The 27,922-nt window shown below is 39.0% G+C and overlaps 1 protein-coding gene across 1 annotated transcript; it reads right to left on the reverse strand.

Moving 5' to 3' along the window:
• Window positions 1–941: 941 nt before the first annotated feature.
• LOC123763929 (malonyl-CoA decarboxylase, mitochondrial) lies at window positions 942–27,807 on the reverse strand. Its single transcript, XM_045751379.2, is given in 12 exon segments — window positions 942–6,365; window positions 6,834–6,939; window positions 9,764–9,985; window positions 12,068–12,212; window positions 13,841–13,932; window positions 16,431–16,533; window positions 16,535–16,630; window positions 17,813–17,968; window positions 19,060–19,215; window positions 22,516–22,650; window positions 25,567–25,804; window positions 27,577–27,807. Coding segments are annotated over 12 exon segments (1,818 nt in total). The 5' UTR covers window positions 27,744–27,807; the 3' UTR covers window positions 942–6,163.
• Window positions 27,808–27,922: the final 115 nt, after the last annotated feature.

Genomic DNA, 27,922 nt, shown 5'->3' on the forward strand with positions numbered 1-27,922 from the left:
GTTGTATTTTAAAACCAAATAGTTTTGGCATTTACAACTTCCGCAGGTAGGCAGTTCCATCGGTTTATAACCCTGTGGGTGAAACGGCATCTTCTGTTTACAGTCCTACATTGTAAATTTCCTACATTGTATATGGGAAGGGGGAATAACAATCTTTTCAGTGCTTAGGGCCTCTAAAGTTCTTAATCTAGACCTCGAGTCAGGCCCTTACCCTCCTCACTTCCTCATGCATCTCTCTTGCTACCTACTAGTTTACGATCAACATCCCACTACAGTTTCTTGCAAACTAGGACCTTAGTTTATACTGTACTCCCTTCCAACATGCCCTTGGATTTTGTTCACATAATTTACATGCACACAGCACCTTTCTACTGTGTTCACTTATGTGAACTCCATCACTAAATTGACACTAAACAATGGATGAACACTAAATTACGAGTTTGCTCACGCCAGTGGAAAGACTCCATTCTTCTACAACACCTTGGGCCAGAAACCAAATCCATCCATGCAAGATGCCCCCCCCCCCCTTCACTGACAAGTCAGCTGATCAATCAAATTGAAATCCTTAGCTGCATGCAGCAGGCTGGAGAAGGAAGCCTAAGTTAGCCTTGATAGCCCAGAAATGGTGCACAAATCTCCCTTCACTATGCCAATGAGGTGGCCAGTACTGGTAAACTCACTCTCTCCAAATTGTATATACTTTGCATAAAGTACAGTATATGCAAAATTTAAATGTTTGCTTTATCTGACATAAAAAAAAAAAATGATCTGTGAACAACTCAGATTATTTTTGATGTACAGTATGTTGATTTAATAATGCCTATCTCATATGTGAGAAAGAGACGGTCATACAAATACGACCAGTACTGAAGTGACACAGTAACTCACATAAGGACTAGTATTACAATACATCTCAAAGGTTAATAAATACCATTTACAAATTTGATTACTGTATTACTTTTACTAATAAAATTAAACAATAACAAAAAATACAATAAATAAATTATACTTTGAATTAACATTTATCTACTTTTCAACAGAGTAAAATTATGCAACAGAATTTATTACATAATTTAACCTAAGTGCACAGATCTTAATTAAATTTAGGGTAGTAAAACGTATCTGAATGAATAAATGAATATTATTTACAGGTATGTGTGCGTTCACCTAGCAGTGCTTGCGGGGATTGAGCTCTGGCTCTTTGGTTCCATCTCTCAACTGTAAATCAACTGATGTACAGATTCCTGAGCCTACTGGGCTCAATCATATCTACATTTGAAACTGTGTATGGAGTCAGCCTCCACCACATCACTGCCTAATGCATTCCATGCATCACTGCCTAATGTATTACCTACTCTAACATTGAAAAAGTTCTTTCAAATGTTCCTGTAGCTCATTTGGGTACTCAGTTTCCTACCTGTGTCCCCTTCTTCGCGTATCACACGTATTAAACAATCTTTATCTACCCTGTCAATTCCTTGAGAATTTTGTAGGTAGTGATCATGTCTCTTCTAACTCTTCTGTCTTCCAGTGTTGTGAGGTTCAGTCCCCAGAACTAAGAGGTATGAGTTACAAGGCTGAGTGAACTGCACCTCACATCACTGGAAGACACGAGAATGTGGGGAGACATGATCACCACATACAAAATTCTCAGGGGAATTGACAGGGTAGACAAGGATGAATTATTTAACATGGGTGGTACATGCACAAGAGGACATAAGTGGAAGCTGAGTATGCAAATGAGCCACAGACTTCTTAGAAAGAACTTTTTCAGTGTCAGTAGTTAGTAAATGAATGCACTAGGAAGTGATGTGGTTGAGGCTGACTCCATGCACAGTTTCAAATGTAGATATGATAGAGCTCGAGAAGCTCGGGAATCTGTACACCAGTAGATTGACGGTTGAGAAGCGGGACCAAAGAGCCAAAGCTCAACCCCGGTAAGCACAGCTAGGCGAGTACACACGCACACAAGCTGGAATATGCAGCAGTTGTATGGTGCCCATATCTTAAGAAGCACATCAACAAACTGGAAAAGATGCAAAGACATGCAACTAAATAGCTTCTAGAACTGAAGGTCAAGAGCTACAAGGAGAGGTTAGAAACATTAGATATGCCAAAACTAGACGATAGAAGAAAAAGAGGCGATATGATCACTACGTACAAAATAGTAACAGGAATTGATAAAATTGATAGGGAAGAATTCCTGAGACCTGGAACTTCAAGCACAAGAGGTCATAGATTTAAACTAACTAAGCAAAGCTGCCGAAGAAATATAAGAAAATTCACTTTCGCAAACAGAGTGGTAGATGGTTGGAACAAGTTAGGTGAGAAGGTGGTGGAGGGTAAAACTGTCAGTAATTTCAAAGCATTATATGACAAAGAGTGCTGGGAAGACGAGACACCATGAGCATAGCTCTCATCCTGTAACTACGTTTAGGTAAGTACACACACACACACACATGTACGTGTGAGTGAGAAAACCAGTGGAACAGCAAGAGCGAAAGAACTTTGAAACGGCATGGGTGAAGGGATGGCAAATCATGCCTCACAGGATTATTGAATTCTACGGTCAGGCAAGATAGAGAGGGCTAGACAGACTGCATATTTCTGGATTGCCAGGAAAGCCTTTCACACAGTACCACATAAGAGACTAGTGGACAAGTTGGAGATACAGGTGGGAGTGAAAGGGAAGATACTCCATTGGATAGGGGAGTACCTAAGCACAGAAGACAGCGAGTCACTGTGAGGGGGAGAGATCTCGGAGTGGTGAGGCATCACCAGTGGAGTCCCACAGGAATCAGTCCTTGGACCTATACTGTTTCTGGAATATGTAAATGATCTCCCAGAGGGAATAGACTTGTTCCTCTCAATGTTTGCTAATGATGCAAAAATTATGAGGAGGATTAAGACAAGAAGATAGTACAAGGCTACAAGATGACCTAAACAAACATAAGGAATGGTCCAGCAAATGGCTACTAAAGTTCAACCCAAGAAAATGTAAGGTTGTGAAACTAGGTGGAGGAAATAGTAGACCAGACACTGGATACCGAATGGGAGATGAAGTCCTTCATGAAACAGACAGAACGAAAGATCTAGAAGTTGATATCATGCCAAACCTGCCTCCTGAAGCCCACATCAGAATAACATCGGCAGCATATGCGAGGCTGGTTAACATCAGAACTGCCTTCAGAAACCTCTGTAAGGAATCCTTCAGACCCTTGTATACCACATATGTAAGACCAATCCTGGAGTATACGGCCCCAGAATGGAGCCCATACCTTGTCAAGCACAAGACGAAGCTGGAAAAAGTTCAGAGGTATGCAACTAGGCAAGTCCCAGAACTAAGAGGCATGAGTCATGAGGATAGGTTGCGTGAACTGCACCTCACATCATCAGAACAGAGAACACCTCAGGAACACACAATCATCACATACAAAATTCTCAGGGGAAGTGACAGGGTAGACAAGGATGGATTATTTAACATGGGTGGTACACACACAAGGGGAACACAAGTGGAAGCTGAGTACCCAAATGAGCCACAGAGACATTAGAAAGAACTTTTTCAGTGTCAGAGTAGTTAGTAAATGGAATGCACTAGGAAGTGATGTGGTGGAGGCTGACTCCATACACAATTTCAAATGTAGATATGATAGCGCTCGAGAAGCTCAGGAATCTGTACATCAGTAGACTGACGATTGAGAGGAGGGACCAAAGAGCCAAAGCTCAACCCTTGCAAACAAAACTAGGTGAGTGCATCATGTGTGTGTGTGTGTGTGTGTTTACTAGTTGTGTTTTTGCGGGGGTTGAGCTTTGCTCTTTCGGCCCGCCTCTCAACTGTCAATCAACTGTTTACTAACTACTATTTTTTTTTTTTTCCACACACACACACACACCCCAGGAAGCAGCCCGTGACAGCTGACTAACTCCCAGGTACCTATTTACTGCTAGGTAACAGGGGCACTTAGGGTGAAAGAAACTTTGCCCATTTGTTTCTGCCTCGTGCGGGAATCGAACCCGCGCCACAGAATTACGAGTCCTGCGCGCTATCCACCAGGCTACGAGGCCCCTTAAGTACTCACCTATTTGTACTCACCTATTTGTGCTTGCGGGGGTTGAGCTTTGGCTCTTTGGTCCCGCCTCTCAACAGTCAATCAACTGGTGTACAGATTCCTGAGCCTACTGGGCTCTATCATATCTACATTTAAAACTGTGTATGGAGTCAGCCTCCACCACATCACTGCCTAATGCATTCCATCCGTTAACTACTCTGACACTGAAAAAGTTCCTTCTAACGTCTCTGTGGCTCATGTGGGTACTCAGTTTCCACCTGTGTCCCCTTGTTCGCGTCCCACCAGTGTTGAATAGTTTATCCTTGTTTACCCGGTCGATTCCTCTGAGGATTTTGTAGGTTGTGATCATGTCTCCAATTACTCTTCTGTCTTCCAGTGTCGTAAGGTGCATTTCCCGCAGCCTTTCCTCGGAACTCATGCCTCTTAGTTCTGGGACTAGTCTAGTGGCATACCTTTGGACTTTTTCCAGCTTCGTCTTGTGCTTGACAAGGTACGGGCTCCATGCTGGGGCCGCATACTCCAGGATTGGTCTTACATATGTGGTGTACAAGATTCTGAATGATTCCTTACACAGGTTCCTGAGCGCTGTTCTGATGTTAGCCAGCCTCGCATATGCCGCAGACGTTATTCTTTTTATGTGGGCTTCAGGAGACAGGTTTGGTGTGATGTCAACTCCTAGATCTTTCTCTCTGTTCATTTCATTAAGTACTTCATCTCCTATTCTGTATCCTGTGTTTGGCCTCCTATTTCCACCACCTAGTTTCATTACTTTGCATTTACTCGGGTTAGTTAGTGTGTGTGTGTGTGTGTGTGTGTGTGCGTGCACGAGTGAGTGAGTGAGTACTCACCTATTTGTGCTTGTGGGGGTTGAGCTGTGGCTCTTTGATCATGTGCTTTGGAGTGCGTACGTGTGTTAAAAATATATGTAGTAGATAATAGAGGAAAAATAGATTGATTAGAAAGGTGGGGCCCAAGAGCTAATAACTCGATTCTGGAAACACAAATAGTAAACACATACCATAATATATATATATATATATATATATATATATATATATATATATATATATATATATATATATATATATATATATATATATATAATATATATATATATACATACACACACACACACACACACAATCATTTAATTTGAACATTAGCAGTGGTCATTCCTTCTGAAGATGTATTAATATACAAAAGTACTTAGGAAAGTCCTGTTTCAATTCTTCCTCCGTGGTCTGACACCATCATGTATGTATGTATATATGTATGTGTGTGTGTGTATATGTGAATATATATATATATATATATATATATATATATATACACACACACAAAATCTATTTTCATAAAATCAATTGTAATTAACATGTTTTCTTACACTTTTATTTCATCAGTTATTAAAGAATACAGCAACTATGAAGCTATTAAGCATTATGTAAACCTATATGCTTTCAGGCTTCAATACTATACTTACAGTATGCAAAACCATTTTTCCTATATACAAACTGTGACTAGATAAAGTATACAGCAAGAATTTCACATATGATGTTCAACATAATACATGCTCTGCATTATAAAGAGAGAGATGAGAGCTCTGTTGATGGGCCAGTCTTGTTATTAATCATTGCATAAAGCCTGTTATTCTGTCTTCTTAAGTCTTAAACCATGCAAATCTTTCTGGCCTAGAGAAAGTATGAATCTGTATACAAGATAAACCATGTTCTACTCTATGAGAGCTACTATATATTTTACAGGAAACATTTTCCCAAAAACATTTAATAAAATATCAACATTATAGTAAACAAAAATTTAAATTATTTTTAAAAAATTTCAGTATAAAGCTCTTACTAAACAAAATAATTTAAAACAATTAAAAATGTGTACAAAAATTATGCTATATAGTACAGTATCAATACTGTATTAATAATTCATGTTCTGTACATTGCCGTGATGACACAGCAACATTTAGCACCAATGACCCTATTAACTTACCACCATCAATACAAAAGGGATATATCACTCCAAAACATTTTTCTTTGGAAATGGTCACATAAAAAGCTTCTCCCCATCCAACACTTGGCAACAAATTAAATCTTTGAATCTGGAGTGACGGTAATGACAGGCGGCGATGGACTTCGAGGAAATAGTGGAGGAGACACTGAGCCAGTTGGACTGTCTTTTATAATATCTTGAGCAGTTTTTGCTTGGAACATGACTGTATCAGATGCAATGATTTTTGTAGTTTCCAGATATGTCCTACTATTGCATTCACATTCCTCCAGGAAGTATCTGGAATTAATTTGTAGTTACTAGACAATGTTTAATAATATTAAAAAGAAAAAGCATAATATACTGCACAGTCTCAAGTGTAATTACTATACCTAAGTGTAGTTACAGATGAAAGCTACACTTATGCTCTCTCATCTCTTGTATAATTTTTGCCATATGACACTCTGCAGGTTTTAACAATTCAGTCTTGTCAACCTAGTTGGCTACTGTCATGATTTTGTATGTGGCAATCACACTGCCTGGTATCATTCCATCTACTTGCTTTAACATGTCCAATGCCTCAAATCTCTACTAATAGTTTTTAATTTTTTTAGGTCTGATAGCCATTTGGTAGCATGTCTTTGTACTTCTTTATATACCTTTTGAGATAAGACACCATAAAGCTGCTTCATACTTCATACAAACATAAATTTAGAGTACTGTATATATATTAATATATAATACAAATTGTACAAAGTCCTGACTCACCTATAGTTGGCCATAATGCCGCAGGAGTTAGCAAGGCCACGAGGGGAGCGATCAGCAAGCCAGTTGATACGCCACATAACAGCTCCATTTTTCAGGTGAAAGTTTGCTGAAAAATTCCACATGAAATAAATCGAAGAAACATAAATCATTGATTATCTATATGAGGCTTCTAACCTTAACAACTCGGTAGAAACATCAGCAATGTTCTGGTTACAATCACATTCACATTATCAAGCTAGAGAAGCACATACTGTACTGTAAGAGCTCGATAATCCAAATTCTGGTAACCTGAATCTTCGGGTAACCCAAATGAATTTGCGTTCGTTGGTTTTGACTGCTTAACTTAAATCGAAATTTAAGTTACTGGACTTCTGGTGAATAAACCCCGAATAGATTACAAATTTTAATTTTGGACTTTCCAGGTACAAGTCTGGCTAACTCGAATAGGGGGTGGACCCCATATACAGTAATTTGAATTATCGAGTATAGACTACAGTATTCAGCTGGCGTTAGCTCAGTCCACTCATTGATATATTCATTTATTTAAAATTTAGTTATTTTAATATTTTGCATAATATTGTCTTATTGTCTAGGGTATTTGCAGCACTCCTACACAGTACTTGTGGCATCTTTGTATGACAGCCCTGTAATGTTGGGATTTGGGCATAAGAATAGATATTAGAACCTGTTAGATTATTCTGAACTATGTGTAAATTACTTTGGTTTTCTATTGTTGGGAACAGGAAGCAAGTTGAGCTTATTTAAGTTTCCAGACCTAATGGCAAAGATGTTTGAGTGCATTAATTATTTAATAGATCATTAACATATACAGTATTATAAATAGTAACAGACTCATGACAGAGCTTTGAGGGAACCGTACTTTTCTCTCCTCTCCAGCCTGATGAGCGCTGTGTGACCACGACTGCTTCTTGTCTGTTAGGTACTCCCGTACCTCACAGTTTCCTGTTATTCCTACTTCTCTCTCACGGGAGCTGCCATGTATTAATAAGTGGCCCCTTTTATGTGCCAATAAGCCATCTGGAGTTTCCTTTATTCTTATATACTCTAGTAATTCATGAGCAAGCTGTATCAATAGGATTCTGGCAGTCTAGGAAAATGTACCTGGCATGTATAGTGCAACAACAGTGGCTGCGAACATGCGATTTGGTCCAGGACTCGGATTCCTTCCTGTTGAGGAAATAGATGTTGTCTTCCAATAAGGAGCTAGTTTCCTCTGTATTATTGTGTTTAGTGTTAGACAAGCAGCACTACAGCAGATTCTGGTACATCTAGTGACTTCGGATTGTGCAGGAGTTAAATTTGTAAAGTGTAAAGTTCACAATTTTATTTCTGGCATTGGAATTTAAGGTGTGATCTCGGTCTAACAATGTTGTCAGAATGATTTGCTTCCAAAATGCTGGAAGCTAGCTGAAACACTTTGTTTTGGCTTGCTTCCATGAAATTTTTCGACAGCCAACAATAACTGGGCATTTTGGCTATGAGCCGTTCCTACCAGTAAGACGCAATTTGACTGAAGCCTCAAGACATGACACCATTATTACAAGGTGTGATTGAATTGTTTGTTGTCAGCAGTCAATCCTACCACTTGACTTCTTGCTTGTCGACTCACTGGCCCAGATGTAGCAGGGAAGAATATCTTATGAAAATTGTAATTTATATATACATAGAAATATTTTTGTTTTTATAAATTTTCAGATAAAGTTAATGTCAAAATGTTTCCAAACTCAACCATTTTCAATTCAAAACACAAAGAGTAATGAAAACATTAAAAACATTAAAACATAACCTAATTATAAAAATAGCACAACTCTCAAGGGCGCTCTGCTATGGTTAAGGGGCCGGATTACAGTAAATTAAAAGTTATTAAATTTCAATCAAACTTTTTATACTAGTTGTATATAAAAAGGGCTGCAACTGTCTTACATTTCAGTATCGCACCCTAAATAGAAAGAGAGGATTCTTTTTTTAACAAATTTTATACATTTTAATAATTCATTACAACCACAATTTTTAAATGAAATAATTTATATGACACTCATCTATCACATTAGCATATAATAAAACATTTGTATAAGAAGGATTATCCAAAATATGTTTAGTTTTACTAATACAAATAGTCAAAGTTCCCCAAAAATTTATGCCAATGTATCATGTTTGCAAATATTTATAAAATCAATGAATGAACTTAGGAATAAAGTGTTTTATAGAGATTGCAGAGATGTTCACTCTACATATAAGGTGTAAAATTCATGTAAATTGAAAAAATAAAAGAGGAGTGTCAACTTTATGTTACTTGACAATAAAGTCAAAGATTCTGCCACCTGTGGTTGAGGTTGACATCAACCAATTTCCTCCAAAACTTGCACCCTTACAGATTGGCTTACATTCTGTAAGGTGTATAAGTTTCATGCAAATCGCCTGATAAAAAATTTGAGAAAAAAAAATCTCATTTTTAATTTTTTTTTGCATAAAACTAAATATTAAAATACTTTATTATATGCTATTGTGATAGCTTGGAGTCATAGACATGATTTCAGTTGACACTTGTGTTTGATGTTAATTTTTGACCATTTTGGAAATTTTTTAATAAGTCAATATTTTTTCTCCTCCTTCCTATTTATGCAATGATGCTGAGACTTGGACTAGTTGAACCCAATTTTATATACAACAAGTCAAAATATTTTGATTGAAATCGAACCAGTTTTCATTTATTGCATATTTTTCTAATATGGTCTCTTAACATATCTTCTTAGAAATAAAAGGAGCTATAAATTGATGGGAAGGCCAACTTCCGAGATTAATTTCAGTCAAGGGGATTATAATATAAGCACATTTCATAATTTTTTCCAATGATAGATAATGATGGAACATGTTAATCTATAGATTATTTCAAGTATTTATATACCTACCTACACTATCAAGGGTATAACCTCTTCTCTTCTCTATATACAGATAGTATGCACACAGTCTCATTAATGGAACTTCCAAAGTTTCCACCACATCTGGTTCCTCTATCCACCCATTTGTTGTGAACAATTTCCGAAGGCGCTCATACACCTCTGAAGATGAATCCACTTCCAGGTAAATTTGAAGTGCATTTACCTCTGTTTCTGTAAATATGTGAGCATTACCTGGAAAAATACAAGACTATTAAGTACTGTTCAATGAAATGCTCATTTCAGGGGTCAGCCTTAGTAGCTTCCCTAGTCCATGCATTTATTACTACAGTACTGTACTGATCAGCCTAGCCAATGCCAGGCATCCAAGATATTACAAATTTACTGGGAAACAATGGCCACAGCACTTTCCTTTGCCCCCTCTATGAGGGTGGAAACACATGGAGAGCAGATATTTATATTCTAATTTATTTTTACAATGTCTTCCTATTTTCAAAATGTAATTATAATACTTTTGAATAAATTTGTTCTTGATATCATTGGATTAACCATTATGCTGCTCACCTTCCAAATACGGCACCTCCCCCTGTGTGCAGGAAATAAATTCTCTGGAAAATATTCTTTTTGTTTTTCAAAATATTAAATACCCTTCCCTGATCACAGACATGTAAAAAAATAAATAAAAATTCTAATTACTTTGGCTGCACTGGGGTCCGGAAAATGGCGTGTGACGTTACGCTTTGGTGGTCGCCCGTGACGTACACTTTGGTGGTCGCCCATGACGTAGACTCCCAAAGGCAGTCGTCCGCCAGCTTCAACATGCGCGAGGTGCCACAAATATTTTTTTTTTTTCATTTTTTGCGTACATTTCCAAATACATTTGTTTTGCTTTTTCTTGCCAATCCCATGTATAATGAATACGTACACAATATTATGGCAGTAGAACATCCGTACTGTCCCAAGTCACTGTGTTGTATGTGTCTCAAATGTGCCCACATATATTGCTCATATATCCACTCTTTCATGTTCATTTATGTATATTTACAACATATTTAAACACTGTACACTATTACACACTATATACATTCACTATCAACACACTCAGAACTCTGCGAGTGTGAGCTGCCACACCTAGCCAGCCCTCCCTCATTCCTTCAACACCTCCTTGCACCTTACTCGCCAACATTCCTCCTCCCACCACACTGTTATTGTTTTTATTACACTATTTACACACGTTATGTATACGTATCTACATGTTTTATTCACCATAACTATGCAAGTAAGCCGGTATTGTGTCCAAACAGCACAGTAGCCACCATACACTGCATGAGAATTCACACAGCAGCCAGCAGACGACACTACGATTACGACATCACCTCCCTCACCAAAATGGCTCCTCCCACAATACTACACACATATGTACATGGGTATATACACACATTGTATATACCCATGCACATATGTGTTCACCATAGCGAACCACTAAGCTAGTGTGGTGAGCAAAACAAGAGTGGCTGCTACATACAGTGAGACTACCTCGATTCTCTCCCTCCCTCCCTCACCAAACTTCCTCCTCCCACAATACTGCGCACAGTTCTAATTATCACCACAATCCTGCTATTATCACAATCCTGGTCACTAAATCCTGTAAATGAATAATTGACCACAAGTTTATTTTGTAAAGTAACATATGAAGTCGTTTGAAGATTCCTAGATGGACTAAATAATGCTGTGGTGCTGTGGCTAGTGCTGTGAATATCGTGAACAGCACTGATTCACTGATATTTGAACATTGTACACAGTCATTAACACACTCAGGCTCTTCTGTAATACTATAATGGCTAAATAATACCAGTTATATATATATGTTATGATATTATTAGGCGATGCTGTGGCCACAAGCTGAACAGCAGTGCTGTGAGCTCATGCTGCGTGTGCCAGCCTTGGTTGCTCACTCAGTACTGAGGCCCTCACACCCAAGAATGTTGCCCACAATTTTTTTTTAAATGGCATCTGTTTGCAAGAGCCCTAAGGAAGCCGATGTGAACCCCCATGTAGCCGCAGGAGTTTTGACTCATACACTAAAAATATAAGATCCCGGAGGCGCGTTGTGCACCCCCCGTCGAGCGCCTCCAGGTGCGTTGCGCAGTTCAGTAGTTAAGCATTATCACACACTGTAGCACTAGATTATTTTTACCACACTGGGCAAATAATTAGCAACTTTATCTTTAGTTATTTCAATAGCTGAATATGAGCCTTAATATAACACTAATACTGTACTGAAATACCTGTACTATTACAATGAGTTTTAATTACCTCTTTGTGCTCTTGCCATCATGCCGTTCAACCACTTGACAAAGCCAGGTATAGGTGAGAGGCTGGAAAATTGTGACATGCTTGGAAATTCAGCTTTCAATTCATGTACTACTCTTTTTATTAGATAGTTTCCAAGTTCTATGCCCTGAAAAGTAGAATCTATATTATGTGACATATAATGCAGAAACAAAATTTTACAGAATCAGGAAAAAAATAATTCTCTAAACAAAAAAATTTCCTGCAATCCTCTCTTTTTTTCTCACATGGTCACCCATGTATGGCTTGTAGGCACACAAATATATACAGTACAGTATTACAATCCTATAAAGACATCCTCACTATTTATGTACCTTTACCATTAATGGTTTGCTCACAATAGGAATACCTTGTTTCTGAGGTAGTGGCAATGTGTAGATTCTGAAGCAAATGTAAGTACAGAATATATGAATTCATTGTTTTCACTAGTTTAGCTTACAATTTCTTTGTATTTCCATTCCTTTACAAACTCTCCATAGTATGTAAGGGTGGCAATTTGACCTTGGGATCGAGTAGTAAGGACCAAGCAAAATTTGTAATGACACAGAAAACAGTTATTCTGTTATTAAAAAATTAATTACAAATTTGAAAAGCATTCTTTTTGTCCTCTGGAGTAATACCTTCCAGAGAGTATAACAGTAAAAGGGTTAAGGTATGGGAGCTAATGAGGTGTGGTCTACATGTGTGGGATTGGTCTGAATGTGCCAGTTGAAGTCCTAGAATGTTACTCTATCTCATCTATGGTTTGTGTGACAAGTTGTTAATTGAATTACTCGTAGCGAATTGAACGACATACGTTTTTTAAAAGATTTTTGTCCCAGGCTGGACGAGATGGTCACCAGGCGGATTTACAATGTCCAGCTCGTTCTACTGACATAACCTAAGGTGGCCCATCAAAAGTGATAACCCAGGAATATACTGTATAAAGGTGATACCAAGTAAACATTACCTTTTATTTTTTAATGATGGAATAATTGGGTGCAGCAGGCATTTAGACTGGTAGGAAAGAGACATGATGCAAGAAAGTAATCCATTAAGTGCATATGAAACTTAAACCTGTGGCAACTGATATTTAGTGAAAGACATGCCTGTGTTTAGTGGTTATGGTTTCAAATAGCCACTTGTGCCTGATAAATTTCACACATACCAAACTTGTACATACCATAGAAGCACTTGGAAGTTTACATGTATAGTTGAATTAATTGGAGCTATTTATCACAAAGGAAATGGAAGGTAAGTGAATGACTTATGTTTACCCAATAAATGAAGAAGGATATATATAATTATTTTTAATGTCAAAATTAAATTTTTTTTTAGGAACAGTTAACTTTTTTCATATTAGAAACTCTAATGCTCACCCTTCCATAAGCTCATCTAAAGCTTTATCCTACTTGTTTTCCATGGAACATAAGCTGCCAATTAGTTTACAAAAAAAGGTTCTCATTTAATGCGGAGTGAATAGGGGCGATCAGATCAAACCCAGCCAATATAACTCGCCAAGCATGATATGAGCATGCTACTACTGCACCACAGAGACCCAGTGGCCAAATACTGGAGCCCCTTAGATTATTCAGCACCATATTTTCCATAAACACACTTCGCTAATCATTTTAACATCCAGGTCTCCAATTACTGACGGGTGCAGAGGACCAAACAGTGAAAGAAGTAATAAAATTATCTTTAGTACTACAGTACCTGTATTACTAGAACAAATTATAATGAATGTAGCTCTTTTACCTGAAGTCCTTTTTGTGTTGATGTTATTGAGTAAAATATAGCTGTGTTGATTAATGATGGTTCTTCACTGTCCTTGTTAATGCTGCTTTCATCTGGTGAAAATATTTAACATACGTATTATAAACATAATGTTTCCTAGGCAAATTTTCACCTGCTCAGTAAATTTTTCCAAATTAAAGTGCAATGAAAGTATATTGAGTTGTAACATGTAGAGATAAATATATAAAAGGAATAAAAACATATTTCAAATATATAATTTCTTGAACTAAAACTTTATGCTGAAAATATTAAACCAAGTGAGCTAAGAAAGTTAGCTTCTCCCAACATCTTTATGTTTAAGATTTAGTACTGTACCATAAATCTTATTTTATAAAAGATGTTATTAATTATAATTGGTATCTCTGTATATAATTAAAATTATTTTATTTATTCAGTGTCAATAGCCTTGAAGACTGAAGATATTCTCCACTATAGCCTTGGCTATCACCTTTCTGCTATGGCCTTGGTCATCACTAGGGAATCTGACAGCTGAGTGGACAGTGCTTTGCATTCGTAGCCTGAGGTTCCGGGATCGATCCCCGGTGGAGGCGGAGACAAATAGGCAAAATGTTGCTTTCACCCTGATGCCCATTACCTAGCAGTAAATAGATACCTGGGAGTTAGACAGCTGCTACAGGCTGCTTCCTCGGGGAGGGAAGGGGGGGGGGGGGGGCAAAAAGGAGGCCTGGTCGAGGTCCAGGCGGCGGGGTCATCACACACAAGGGAAAACAGTCAGAATGCATGTCCTCGCGATTGTTTTAGGCATCTCGGGAAAAAACTCACAAAAAAAAAAAAACAGCCGCTGACTCAGCGTGCGTCCCAGATGGTCTGTTGCTCGCCAGCTGTCAGGCAGGAGTGGCCACAAAGAGATAATTACCTAATTATTTCAATGTCCCTGATTGATTTTTCATAGTTTTTTTGCTGTAATATTATTCAATAGTGTGTAGTGTGATATATTTATAGTATATAATAAAATGAGTGAATCATCGCTGTACTCAAAAATATGGTGTGCATATTGTTGATTCAATTATTATGTTCATCAAGCAGTGAACAAATACTTTGTCGGTTATTACACTATATACACAGGTTATATATAAGTATCTGCATGTTTTGTTCACCATAACGAATCACTAAGGTGCTATTATGAGTCAAAAAGCTATGAGGAGTGACCGCCACACACCAGCCAGCCACTCGCTGCCACTCACTCCCTCAACTCCTCACTCACCTACATTCTCCTCCCACCATACTGTTTTTGCTTTTATTCACTATATACAGACGTTATGTATAAGTATCTACATTCATGTTCACCATAACGAACCACTAAGTTGGCATGCTGAGTGGCAGTGGCATGCCCGCCACTGGCTGCTACTTCCTCCCTCCCTCACCTCACCTGACTCACCCAAATTCTCCTCCCACAATACTGTTTTTGCTTTTATTCACTATATACAGACATTATATATAAGTATCTACATGTTTTGTTTACCATAGCGAACAACTAAGCTGGTACAGTATAGTGAGTCCAGACAGTAAAAGGTAGTCACAGAGTCAGCAGACAGTGCTACCTCCCGTCCCACCAAGATTACTCCTCCCACTACAGCGCTAATTATCACAACAATCCTGCTATTATAAGAATCCTGGTCATTTTTATCACAGTCAGGGGTCTTCTGTAATAATATCATCGCTAAATAATAGCAAGAACATGTATATTATGGCATTTTTAGGCAATGCTGTGGTCACAAGCTGAACAGCAGTGCTGTGAGCTCATGCTGCGTGTCAGGCTTGGTAGCTCACTCAATACTGAGGCCACTCACACCCGGGAATTTGGCCCACGATTTTTTTTTAAAAGGCGTCTGTTTACAAGAGCCCTGATGAAGGTGTGGTGAACCCCGTGTATCTGCGGGCCGTTTAAATCTTGCGTAGTACTCCAATACATCATATGATGTGGAGCGCAAGTTACTGCAAGTCACTGAACACATCATATGATGTGCTGCGCAGTTAAAGAAAGGGTTAATATTTGTTAACAATATTATTACCAAAACAATATTGTATACTGTATAGTGTTTTAGTAACTCCATTCAAATGTCCATCGGAAAATATGAGTTTAGCAAGGTAAACTGTCTTTACCCCAATGTACTTAATTAATGATTTGCAGTACCGTTCCTAAGCTGCAGCCAAAAGGTCCCGAGTTCAATTTTAATGGCAGAAAAAATGAATTTGGACAACACATCCTTTCACCTAATGATTCTGTTCACCTATAGGTAAATAGGCACCCTGGAGTTAGACAACTGTTGTGCAGTTGCATTCTATGCAAGGATAATAGTTGGCCCAGGGTGTCCATAATAACTCAAACAGGCTTTCTGTTCATGACAATAGTAAGCCATTTCTGTATATGCTTCAAAACTGCTCAAAACAAATTTAGTAAATAATACTGTACCTCACAGAATAAATATGTATGTATGTAATACAAATTTGTATATAATATTGTAAATCAAAGAAAATACAGTATAAGTAGAATAAGAAGCCATGAAATTTTGATAATATTAAAACCTACCTATTGAAGATGCCCTTGAATTCTGCAGAATTTTGGCCATGGATTTAGATATTTCATTTGTAAGGAAGATGTGTAGTACTACAAGGGGTTCCTTAGGCATACACTGAGTGTGTGAAAATAAAACATCTGCGATAAGGGCCCACACGACGCTTTAAATCAGTCCAGTTGCGGACAGGATGAACAGCTTCATATTCTGATACCTGGGGAATAAACACCATGCACAAATTTTTAGTATTTCAACACGGTTTAATGACGACACAAAGGAGAATGAATGAAGGTAAAGTAAATACGATGGCCACATATATACCTCATACATACTATATACTGTATTTATACCTATTTGTACTTTAATGAATGTCTTAGAAAGTACTGTACTTTGAGACCTGAGGATGTGCTCTACCTTCCCTGTTCCCATTCCTTCCTTCCTCCCTCCCTCCCTCCTTCCTCCTCACTTTCTCACTTTATCTCGTATCATTCCTCACACTAACCTCATGAGGAATTTTTTATTTACAAAATAACAAATTCATATACTGTATCTAGACAACTTCGGTGAACTTCCCAGCCCTCCATTCCTTACTGGTGGGTGTGGCAATTGTAGATGGTTTATTTAGTTTTATTTATTATATATGTACAAGAAGGAACAATGGGTTTATGAGAGTACACATTGATGTTTTTACATTCTTGTAAAACCACTAACATGCATAGCAATTCGGGCAGAGGGGAGGGAGAAATATAACAGAGATGAACATGAAATAATGTGGGATCTAGGTGGAAATTTTTGCTTTCTTTTAACATTTTACATCCCTCAAAAAATGTGCATCGAGTCTAATGGAACACCTCTTTCAGGACATGTAGGCTGGCAGGCAAGCCTGGAGAGATAACAGGGCAACTGACCTGCTGGCTAGACAAGCACAGCAAGCTTGGCAAAACAGGATGGCAGATAGGCAAATAGGTTTCATGAGGTGAAGCTAGACAGGCAGAGCACGCCAGGTCAAACAGTAAGCCAGTTAAGCAGGCAAGCAGTTAGGCATGCAGCCAGATAAACAAGAATGCTAGATATATACAGCTGGCAACCCTGATCTGAACTTCAATGCCTAAATATGAAGAAGGGTGGGGTGTACTCCATTTTGTTCCCTTGTTCAATATTATCATCCCACATGTGTATGTAGCATGATGTAATGCCTCCCTTCCCTCAGCCACCACCAATCTCCCAGTCACAATGTGCTGTATATATATCTTTGTCTGATTATCCTAATAAATTACTTTAGGAATTTATAAAATATTTATGACCGAGTGCATGAGCCTAATTTTTCCTATAATTACAAATAGATAACAAAAACCTGTAGTACATATGTAGAAATTCATATAGAACCTTTATTAACCTTTTGTAGCATATTGCATGGCGATTCCCAAGTAATGCGTTGAACATTTAAGAGCCCAACTGTAAACCAAAGGGAGAGAAGGTCTCGAAGTGTGGAGTCCAAAGTCTTGAGAGCTGCAGAATAGGATGGATCTGAAGTCCTGGAAAATAATGTGCTCTGGAAGAAAAAAATTATCATTAATAACGAGAAAGCTCAATATACTATGCGACAAGGGATGCTTAAAATGTTAAAACAAAACAAACTCTCCCTTTGCAAAATACATGAGAATGGCTCAACAAGTACTTCAGGCACATACCTCCAGGAGCTAGGGGTACAGATGAAGGATCTGTACCCTAGCTCCTGTACCCTAGGATCTAGGACCACACAGAGGGTCAAAGGGTTGCATGGGGAAGGGAGGGGGGGGGGGATTCGTACATTTATTCCTAAAATGATTAATAGTTGGAACACTTACAAGTTAAATGACATTTATTCTAATGCAAGAATAAATTTAAATGAACTACATACAACTATTCTGAATTGAGGGATAAGAAGCCACAGAAGAGTCACTTAACATTCCCCAAATACAACCCCTAGAAAAGTACTAGGAATAAACACTGCACAATTTAGTGCCAAGCACAACACACACACAAACATACAGCTAACTAGATTAACTCCTCATGAATGGCCATACAGTGGTGGTCATGCCCCATGCACTATCCAGAGGGACAGCAACCCAAAAATAGAAGATTCATAGAGGAATCTAAACGCCTCAGAAATGTATTTCTGGTGGAACAAGGGAAGTACAATGCATTTCACAACCAGGCTGTGAAATATTATGCTATGAACATGTTGGGCAGGTTGTAAAAAAACACAATTGCATGTGGTAAAGAAAATCAAAGCCAAAGCATTATCATCTGCAAGATCATTTTAAGATCTCTTTTGTTGTATGGTTCTTCCTGTGGCCATGTGTTATTTACTGGTGAACTGTAAGCAGCAATAATCATCATTTTTCTCTGATTACATATTGGTTATAACCTCCTATGGCTGTTTCTAGGATTTGAAAACCAGTCTGTGCTACAAAAAATTAAGTGAATAAATTAAAGTTTTGTATTTTTTGGAAGTTTTTCAGAAATCTAGATTTCACCCAAATCCAGATTGGGTCTGGAATGATATCCAATTTCTGAGGGAACACTGTACTTTACAAACAAGATTATTTCAACATTATCTTCATAGTAAGTCTTTACACTAAGTTTTTGTTTGTAACTTACTAGTAAATCCTGACGCATGTCCACTAGAAACTTGACCCCTCCAGAGAGCCGAGATATTTGTGAAAAAACCCAGTGATGGGGTGGCTGAACAGCGATACGTAAGCGGTCCTCCCACCTCAGAATTTGGGCATCTATTTCTCCATCACTCATATCAGCCTGCACAAAATATACCATAATTAACTACAGTACAACATAAAGACAATATTATTTGCTTTTAAGTTATAATTATTTTGTTCCTGGTGGAAAAATTGTCACATTAATTAACTACTGTATGACCATACAGTATCATAGTTGTTCAGTGTGGGGAAACTACAGAGCAATTCAGCAGATACAAGTTTGAACCTCCATTTGTCATAGTTATCTAGGGATAGTGTAATGTATTTCTTCTTAAATGACTTTGTCACAAAGGTCCTTAGGAACTCTGTAAGAAGACCCCCCCCCCTGCAAGAGTTACCAAGGTGGTGTTACGAGAAGTTATCAGGGATTTAGTTCTGATTTGCCTACTTCTCAAAAGAGGTCACTGCTACTACTATTCATTTGACCAGAGTGAAGGTAACATTATTCATCTTATTGTTTTGCCAATCACTTTATCAGCTCAGCCAAACAGCTGGCCAATGGCACATGCAATTACATGCAGAGCCAAGGTCGAGTTCACCAACACCTCCAATTCTGTGTCCCTAAACACCAAATGTGGCAGCTCCATGGCATCCATTTGGACACACAACCTAGACTACTACAATCTAGAAAAATGAACATGCAAAGTGGTTGTGGCCTGGTAAGCCCTAACCTCATCAGGAAGGTCAGAAAGAAGAGCCACACGGGAAGAGCAAACTCCACAGGGTTCAAAGGTGTCATTGACCCAACAGGCAGTACGGTGGGGGCAGAAGGAATGATTGTTGCCACATGGCACAGACAAGCCACCTACAAACTCTCACAGTGCACAGGTTCAGGGGAAAAATTCATATGACCACCGAATCAACAGAGGATTTCCAGGGCCTAAAGGGTAAACCAAGCAGGACACCCAAGCACTGGAGACACTATACTGGACCTAAATGCAAGTCGACACAGCCTGGGTTATGTGGCTATGAAGGCTGACCTCGGTGCACTGAGAGAAGTACACCTGCTTGATGGGGTTCTGGAAGTTCTTCTACTCCCCAAGCCCGGCCGAGGCCAGGCATGACTTGAGAGAGAGCTTGGTCCAGTAAGCTGTTGCTTGGAGTGGCCTGCAGGCCCACATATCCACCACAGCCCGGTTGGTCTGGCACTCCTTGAAGAAAACTATCTACTGTAGTTTTCTCTTGAAGATGTACATGGGTGTTCCAGCAATATTTCTTATACTCGCTGGGAGGATGTTGAACAAACGTGACAAACCACCAGTTTGCCTTGCAATCCAAAGTTGCACCCGACCTGGGTAAAGACAGGGAAGCCCCAAAGCTCCTGACTCACCCTGGGCAAGGGCCATCACAAATGAGAATGACCTCTAAGGGCATGACTCCAAAACATTCCTGAGGAAATAACTCTGCCAATGCAAGAGCAGTGCAAGGGAGAAAACAGGGAAGGGAACCCTGAGCACATGCAGTTCCAAGCACCCTTAAAACTTGGCTAATGTTACACCACAGTATACAGGAAATGTCACCAATAGCAAACATCATACCACTTAGCTAAACAGGCAGAATACTGGAGCCAGCAAGAGAGGCGACCCAGTATGCACTACATTAGTTACAGAACCAAGAGCTCAGACCCTGGTGACTTTCAGGTTGCCTTCCCTTGTGAGGTGCCTCTGTGAGGGGCCCAGGTTCTGGTACCTGGTAGGCCTACAGAACTCTACGGGTGATGCGACCTAGTATATAGTACCATCTCGGCGTATAGCTTAAGGGAGTCACAATGGGCTACCCCAGAAAATCAAATATTGAATGTAATGAACCATCCATTTCAGTTGGGCACCAAGCAGCTCCTGTGCTTACAGGCTGGGACTGTTAAGCCTAAAGAATGCACCAGTCCTCCAAGACCCCCCACACTGACCTACCAATTGCCAGGACTAAGATCTAGTCTAGGATCTACTAGGATCTTGTAGAGTGTGTCAACCTAACCAAGGCAGAACATAAGTGCTAACTAGGACTCCAACCACTTGACCTGGATGACGAGCAAGCCAAATGGAAAATAACCGGATTCCTGAATAGCAGACAAGTTGAATGAATGGGAGCCCAAACCAGTCAGCCATCAAGGTAGGACAGAACCCAAATCTCAAGAAGACAAAGTGGGGGTCAGAGAACTACCCAAGTACTCCTGATAAAGATCCTAGGTACCAAGTTTAAACCAAATGACAGTCCCAAAAATTTATAGAAAAAGTGCCTCAGCTAATTCCTGAACCTCGGTTGAAGGGGAACATGCTAATAGGCATGGAAATGAGCCAAGAACTGTTTGACACCATTTGGCAAACCTGGGATATGATGGTCATCCAGAATGTTGGATACAAGTATTGAGGGCAATCAGGTACAGAATGAAGTAAGATGGTACATTTTGCTTGAGAACAGGGAAGAAATGAGACACCACCTGGAGTGAGGGGTATCCCACAATGATGTTCTTATGCAACAAGTTCCAGATGGCAGTAGGGTGGAGCAAAGAAGTTGACAGTTAAGTACATCCCCCTAGGACATCAGAGGAAAGGGAAAAGAACAACATTTATCTATTCCTGGAAACTAAGTAATAAAACAAGGCAGAATTACAGAAGCAACACGAATGACCATACCGAATTACATCTTGGAAATCTACAAGAATTAAAGTTCGGCTCTGAACTAGCTGGGATATCCATCATGACTAATCACATGGTAAACAACATGGTAAAGGTGTTTCAGCCAACTAAAGGATTGTTCTGCAAGTGCACTAGTTATTGGTAAGGTCAGAAAATTGTGGAACAATATGAACAGGTTGGGATAAATGGAACACACATCATTAGCAATCATAAAGTACTGTATATTGTTGATGGACAGTTTCTTGACACTTGATTTTGTCACACAGTACTCATTATTTCTTTGTATATGTTTTTGAATGAAAGAAACTCTGTGTATGATTTCATTTTGACTGTCAAAGACGTCCAAGTATGAGTCTGCTAAAAATTTGACTTTTATCATGCAAGTGAGTGACGAGTTTAACAATTCTTGACAAGGCACCACTTTTGAGAAATTTGCTCAGGGAAGAGTGGTTGTTCCCCTTGTTCCCTCACTAGATACACTACTGGAACTATTGAATGAGCTTTCAAATTAAAATATGAAACACAAAAAACAGCCACACAAATTTAAAATTATTACAAACACAAAGGGTTGAGTGCCTGACATTCACTTAGATCCATAATTATCACAAGCTGTATACAATATAATACAAGCAGAAGAATCCAGTTCCAGCACTGGGGGTGCTATAGATTCTCCATGCCTACTATAGAAGATTAGTATAACCTACCTCTGGTTTCTGCTGGATAAGTTCTTGAACAGCTTGATGATTGGTAGATAGTGCAGTGGCCATGTGAATCAAAAAGTCTGACTTTTCATCTGTGCCAAGTTGAGAGTAGTAGTAACACATATCTCGCATGTCCTCCTGCAGTGATTACAAATTATGTTATGGTAAAATAATGCCGTTTTCACATAAAAAGATCCCAATAGAGCCTTCTCCTCACAAGTGTGGGGTTCACGATTCGAGTCTCCTAGAGCCCAGGTGAATGGACTGTTTTCACATATTAAATATTTAAATACTGTTTGACTTTTATAACACCATAAACAAAAATAATGTAGGAAAATCGACTTGAGAATGGTCCAGGACGGAACGAAGCGTCATTGTCCCTTCACTTTCTAGTGTGGTTTGGTTAACATTTAGTAACTAAAGAGCCTAAATCTGTATTCTCTTGAGCACAGGCGGGAAAGATACATAATAATTTACACGTGGAAAATAATAGAGGGGCTGGTCCCAAACCTGCACACAGAAATAACATCACATGAGACCAGAAGGCATGGCAGGATGTGCAGAATACCCCCATTGAAAAGCAGAGGTGCAACAGGTACTCTTAGAGAGAACTCTATCAACATCAGAGGACCGAGGCTGTTCAACACGCTTCCACTACACATAAGGGGCATAACTGGCTGACCTCACACAGTGTTCAAGAGAGAACTTGAAAAACACCTCCAAAGGATACCTGATCAACCAGGCTGTGACTCAGATGTCAGGTTGCGAGCAGCCGTGTCCAACAGCCTGATTGACCAGTCCAGCAACGAGAAGGCCAGGTTGACGACCGGGCCTCGGGGGTCGCTAAGCCCCGGAATCACCTCAAGGTAACCTCAAGGTAAGGTAGTAAAATTCCAAGAGTTCCTATCAAGTTCTCAAAGCATGATAGGAAATGCTTGGTTACCTTAATGTTTACACCAGAGTTAGCATGCACTATCCCACTTTGAACATGGAAAAAGGTATACAAAAGTCCTGAACGTACAGTGGGACCTCCAAAATCTAGATCATATTGTTCTAGGTCTGACAAGAGATTTACAATAAAAGTGTAGATTTTTTTAATACATAACTGATATTTTTTAATATCACCAAATCTTCCATATTTTTCTTATAGTAAAGATACATGTTTCTGTATACAGTATTTAGACACAAATAATATATAAACAGTGATTTTGTGCACAAAAATATTAAGTATGATAAAATGTACAGTACGTATTACACAAATTTGATTACTTTCAGAAGTTTTTGTAGCAGAGGCTGGTCTGAGTAACCTAGAGGCAGCAAATGCCATTATAGTACTGTATTATGTCATGCTGTCTGTTAAACTACTTCACCCATCCTGAACTGGCCTTCAGTACCCATGCTTCATGCCATTCTTTCACCTACAGGCTTTAACTGAGCCATGAGCAGTTACCTCCAGGGCATGAATCTTAATAAATCACAGATAAACAGCGTCGTCCAAATCCTAATACTGTACTTGGATTACAATATTTTTCTGTCTACTCTTACTACTGTTGTACCAATGCCATACTCATCTGCCAGCCACTTGTCTTCACAGACACAAACAAATTTCTCAAATAAATCACCCTCCTTATCTCTGGTAAGGAGGGTGATTTACTACCGACTACTGTCTACCTCACTACTGCCATGTGTGTCAGGTGTGAAAGGAAGACAAACGGAAGAAAACCACCGACCAAAGGGAGGGAGGGTGTCGGGAGCCTCCGGGTCTCACCCAGAAAATGGCGTTTCATTACATTCAACGCTGGTTTTCTGTGGAGAGCCCTTTCAGCTCCCCAGAGCTTCCTAACCAAAGGTAAAGGAAAAGAGGGACGTACCCAGGAGGGTACGTACTACTTGCTCCTCAACTCGAAGTCGAGACAACTGGCTGCAACCTGCGACCCAAGGTTACACATGTTCAACCTCCAAAAGCCCCATGCCCGAATGTCAGCCCAGGACATATTACCAAAAACAGCAAAATTTGATTCAGTATTCATTGTTTACCTCGGTTTTCAGAGTTTGTTTATATATGTATGGGTCCATCGAGCATGTGGCGCTTCAGTTTACCAGTGTCTCCAGCATAGTGATGATTATACTTGAATTCTTTGTGAAGAATTTCATTGTTTTTGTGCTTTTTTGGTTTCTGAACATAAAAGTTTTACCATTCACTAACTATTTATAAAAGTTCTTATCATGCACTTGAATATCATGCCATGGGTTCCAAGAAAGTCAGTGGTAATGTTCAACCTAAGAAAACAGTTGTGAGCATAACAATAGAGGAAAAACAAGAGATCATTCATAGTGAGACAATGTGATGTCTCACTACAGACAACCTGCTTGATACCTGTTTGATGGGGTTCTGGGAGTTTTTCTACTCCCCAAGCCCGGCCCGAGGCCAGGCTTGACTTGAGACGGTTTGGTCCACCAGGCTGTTGCTTGGAGCGGCCCGCAGGCCCACATACCCACCACAGCCTGGTTGGTCCGGCACTCCTTGAAGAAAACAATCTAGTTTTCTCTTGAAGATGTCCACGGTTGTTCCTGCAATATTTCTTTCTGATCTAATCCCCGGGAATGGATTAAATTCTATAATATAGATATAGAAACACTATATACCATATATATTATATGGTATATAGTATAGTATATATATTATATGGTATACAGTATAGTGCATTTAAAACTAAATTTCACAGATGTAAACAAGTTTAATTTTACTGAAATCAAGTCTTAGCCTGCCAACTAATTGGTGAACAACTCAGGGAGAATGTGAGTTGTCCCAGTTCAGTGAATCTAAGGTGGCATGAATGGTGCTACCACCTGGTGGTAGTTGGTAGGGGTTTGGCCAAGCAGTTTAACTGGAACCTGTAGTTAACACAAAACACTGTTAGCAGTCACCTGTGATACCAAGAGTGCTTGGAGTGACTGAATTTTTATGGTTAGATTCTAGGGTACAGGGCCTTACTTTAAACATGATAGACTCAATAAAACATATACCCGGTAATGTGACTGTCCTGTACTTACATCAATGACAAGAACACTGGCTTTTGAACCACGCTTAGAAACTGCTCGTTCCATAGCATCTTTGGTGGCTTGTAAGAAACCTGATGGAGAACTGAGGGCTGGAGGAGATGATGGAGGCGAGGGCATAGGTGATGGAGTAAATGGACGCTCATTATTTGATGTGGTGTAGGAACCTAAGGATATTGGAGCAAGAGTAATTCCTCGACGTACAATGGGGATTGGGGATGATGCACTGGCCCTAAGGAAAAAAGAAGAGATTCATATACTGTATCTACTGACATAAATTTACTTAAAATATCCTGTATGTAAATTACATATGAACAAAATACAAATGATAAATGAATACTGTGCACAAATTTATTTTTATATCACAGGTAATCGACGAAACTACCCAGGTCTCATAGCCAATGTTGGCATATTTCACAATATAAACACCTGTATTGTAATTCAAAATATTTTTAACCTGTTGGCTGTGGCACTTCTATTTCAGCCCCATACTTTTCTTGGGTATAAATGGAGCTAATGTAAGGAAGGAACCTTGGTAGGGAAGCCTCTATTAAAACTCCCGCAAGTTCAGTAGCTCTGCTGCACATGTGAAGTGTGTATAATTACAATGGGGAGAATGACATTCTCTAAAAAGATGTAAACAAGTACTCAATACTGATATAGAGACTATTCCAAGTATATTCTGTGATTGGAAACCATGTGGAAAGTATAAGTGTTAAATGTGGAAACTAGTTTAAACAAAATATGAAATGAAAAGAATTAGGTGGGGAACCAGAAAAAATTGGAATGCTGGAGGACAGTGACTGTAAACATGAATTGACTATGATACAGGAAAATATAATTCACTGAAAGTAGCAGAACCTCATACAAAGAATTAGGATGTAATGCAAGCATAAACAATTACTACTACCAAGTTTTGTTATTGTGTGGCGACACAGTGTTCTCTAGTAGCCCACATCAGAGCAAGTGCACAACTTTATCATGCCTGAAGAATTCTTTATGCAGTATAATATACCCTAGCATAAGACTAGCAAATCATGTTTCATTTAGATAATTTTACTTTTATTGTAATACTTTATGGAACAATGTATCCTAGAGTAAAGCATAATAGATACAGCCTACACATCAAATGAGTAGTCAGGATAAGTATCATTCGGGCTAGTAACTTGCGTGATCTGTGGACAGGCTTACCCTTGGCTATAATAATAATAATAGTAATAATAATAATAATAATAATAATAATAATAATAATAATAATATTTTATTTACAAGAAGGTACAATGGGTTGGCGAGATTACATTAGTGATATTTTTACATTCTTGCAAAGCCACTAACACGGACAGTGTTTCGGGTAAGCCCTTAGTCTAACATATCAGGTAAGGTGCAAAAGTACATTGTAGCAAGGTTATATATCAACAATATAAATTGACAGAGGTGATTACACTGGTAAAGATGAAGTTCTTAATTAGTCTTACATACTAATATTGGGGAAATAGGGTAGTACAAGATACAGTGTGAGTTTGAAGCACAGAGTGGGAAACTATGAGGATGTAATTAGGTACTTTTAGGTTTTATTTTTGAACAGGGCATGGGTTGGACAATTTGTTAATTCATCAGAGAGTGAGTTGCAAAGATTGGGTCCATTTATTTGCCAGGAGTGTTTGCACAGATTTAGCCTGACTCTGGGGATATGAAAGATATATTTATTTCTGGTGTGGTGCTCATGGGTTCTATTTTTGCAGCTCATTCTATTAGATTAGGTTAATCAAGGTCACTGGCTGACTTGCCAGTTACTTCTCCCTCATAACAGAAAACCTTTTCTGCATCTTAATCATTCAGGAGGATGAAACATTGTTCCCTAGATTTTCTTAATGTTTTCCTTTCAATATAATCAACAAAAAATAATTAATCAAAATTCTGAGTAAATTCTCTTTGCCTTACAAGGTTCTTTGGTTATATTTGTTTGTCCTTGACGTGCAACTAGAAGTTTGTGATGCGACCAACCTGTCAGTCATGGTGGCGAGCCCCGAGGGGCGTCTGGCACTCCACTCGAGCACTGTGGGTCCTGCAGCAGTAAACAACGTAGCAGATCTCTCCATGCGCCGCCCATCTATAAATAGCCTTCTGAAAGTTAAAGGGACGTGTCTAGTGCTGATGTTATGTGAAAACATGTCTGGGTTGAGCGTAAAAAGACTGAGTGGCTCCCTGTCCCCATGCCCAGCTGTTGTTTATATTGATCACCTGAGTGGGGTGCCCCGGTCAGCTGTTCCAGCCGCTCCAGCCGGGCTGTGGCGCGCCTTTCGAATATTTGTGTAGGCACGTTCGTCGTTTCGTCCATAACGTTCCCCTC

The sequence above is a fragment of the Procambarus clarkii genome, chromosome 1 (genome assembly GCF_040958095.1).
Source record: "Procambarus clarkii isolate CNS0578487 chromosome 1, FALCON_Pclarkii_2.0, whole genome shotgun sequence".
In the NCBI taxonomy this organism is placed as follows: Eukaryota; Metazoa; Arthropoda; class Malacostraca; order Decapoda; family Cambaridae; genus Procambarus; species Procambarus clarkii.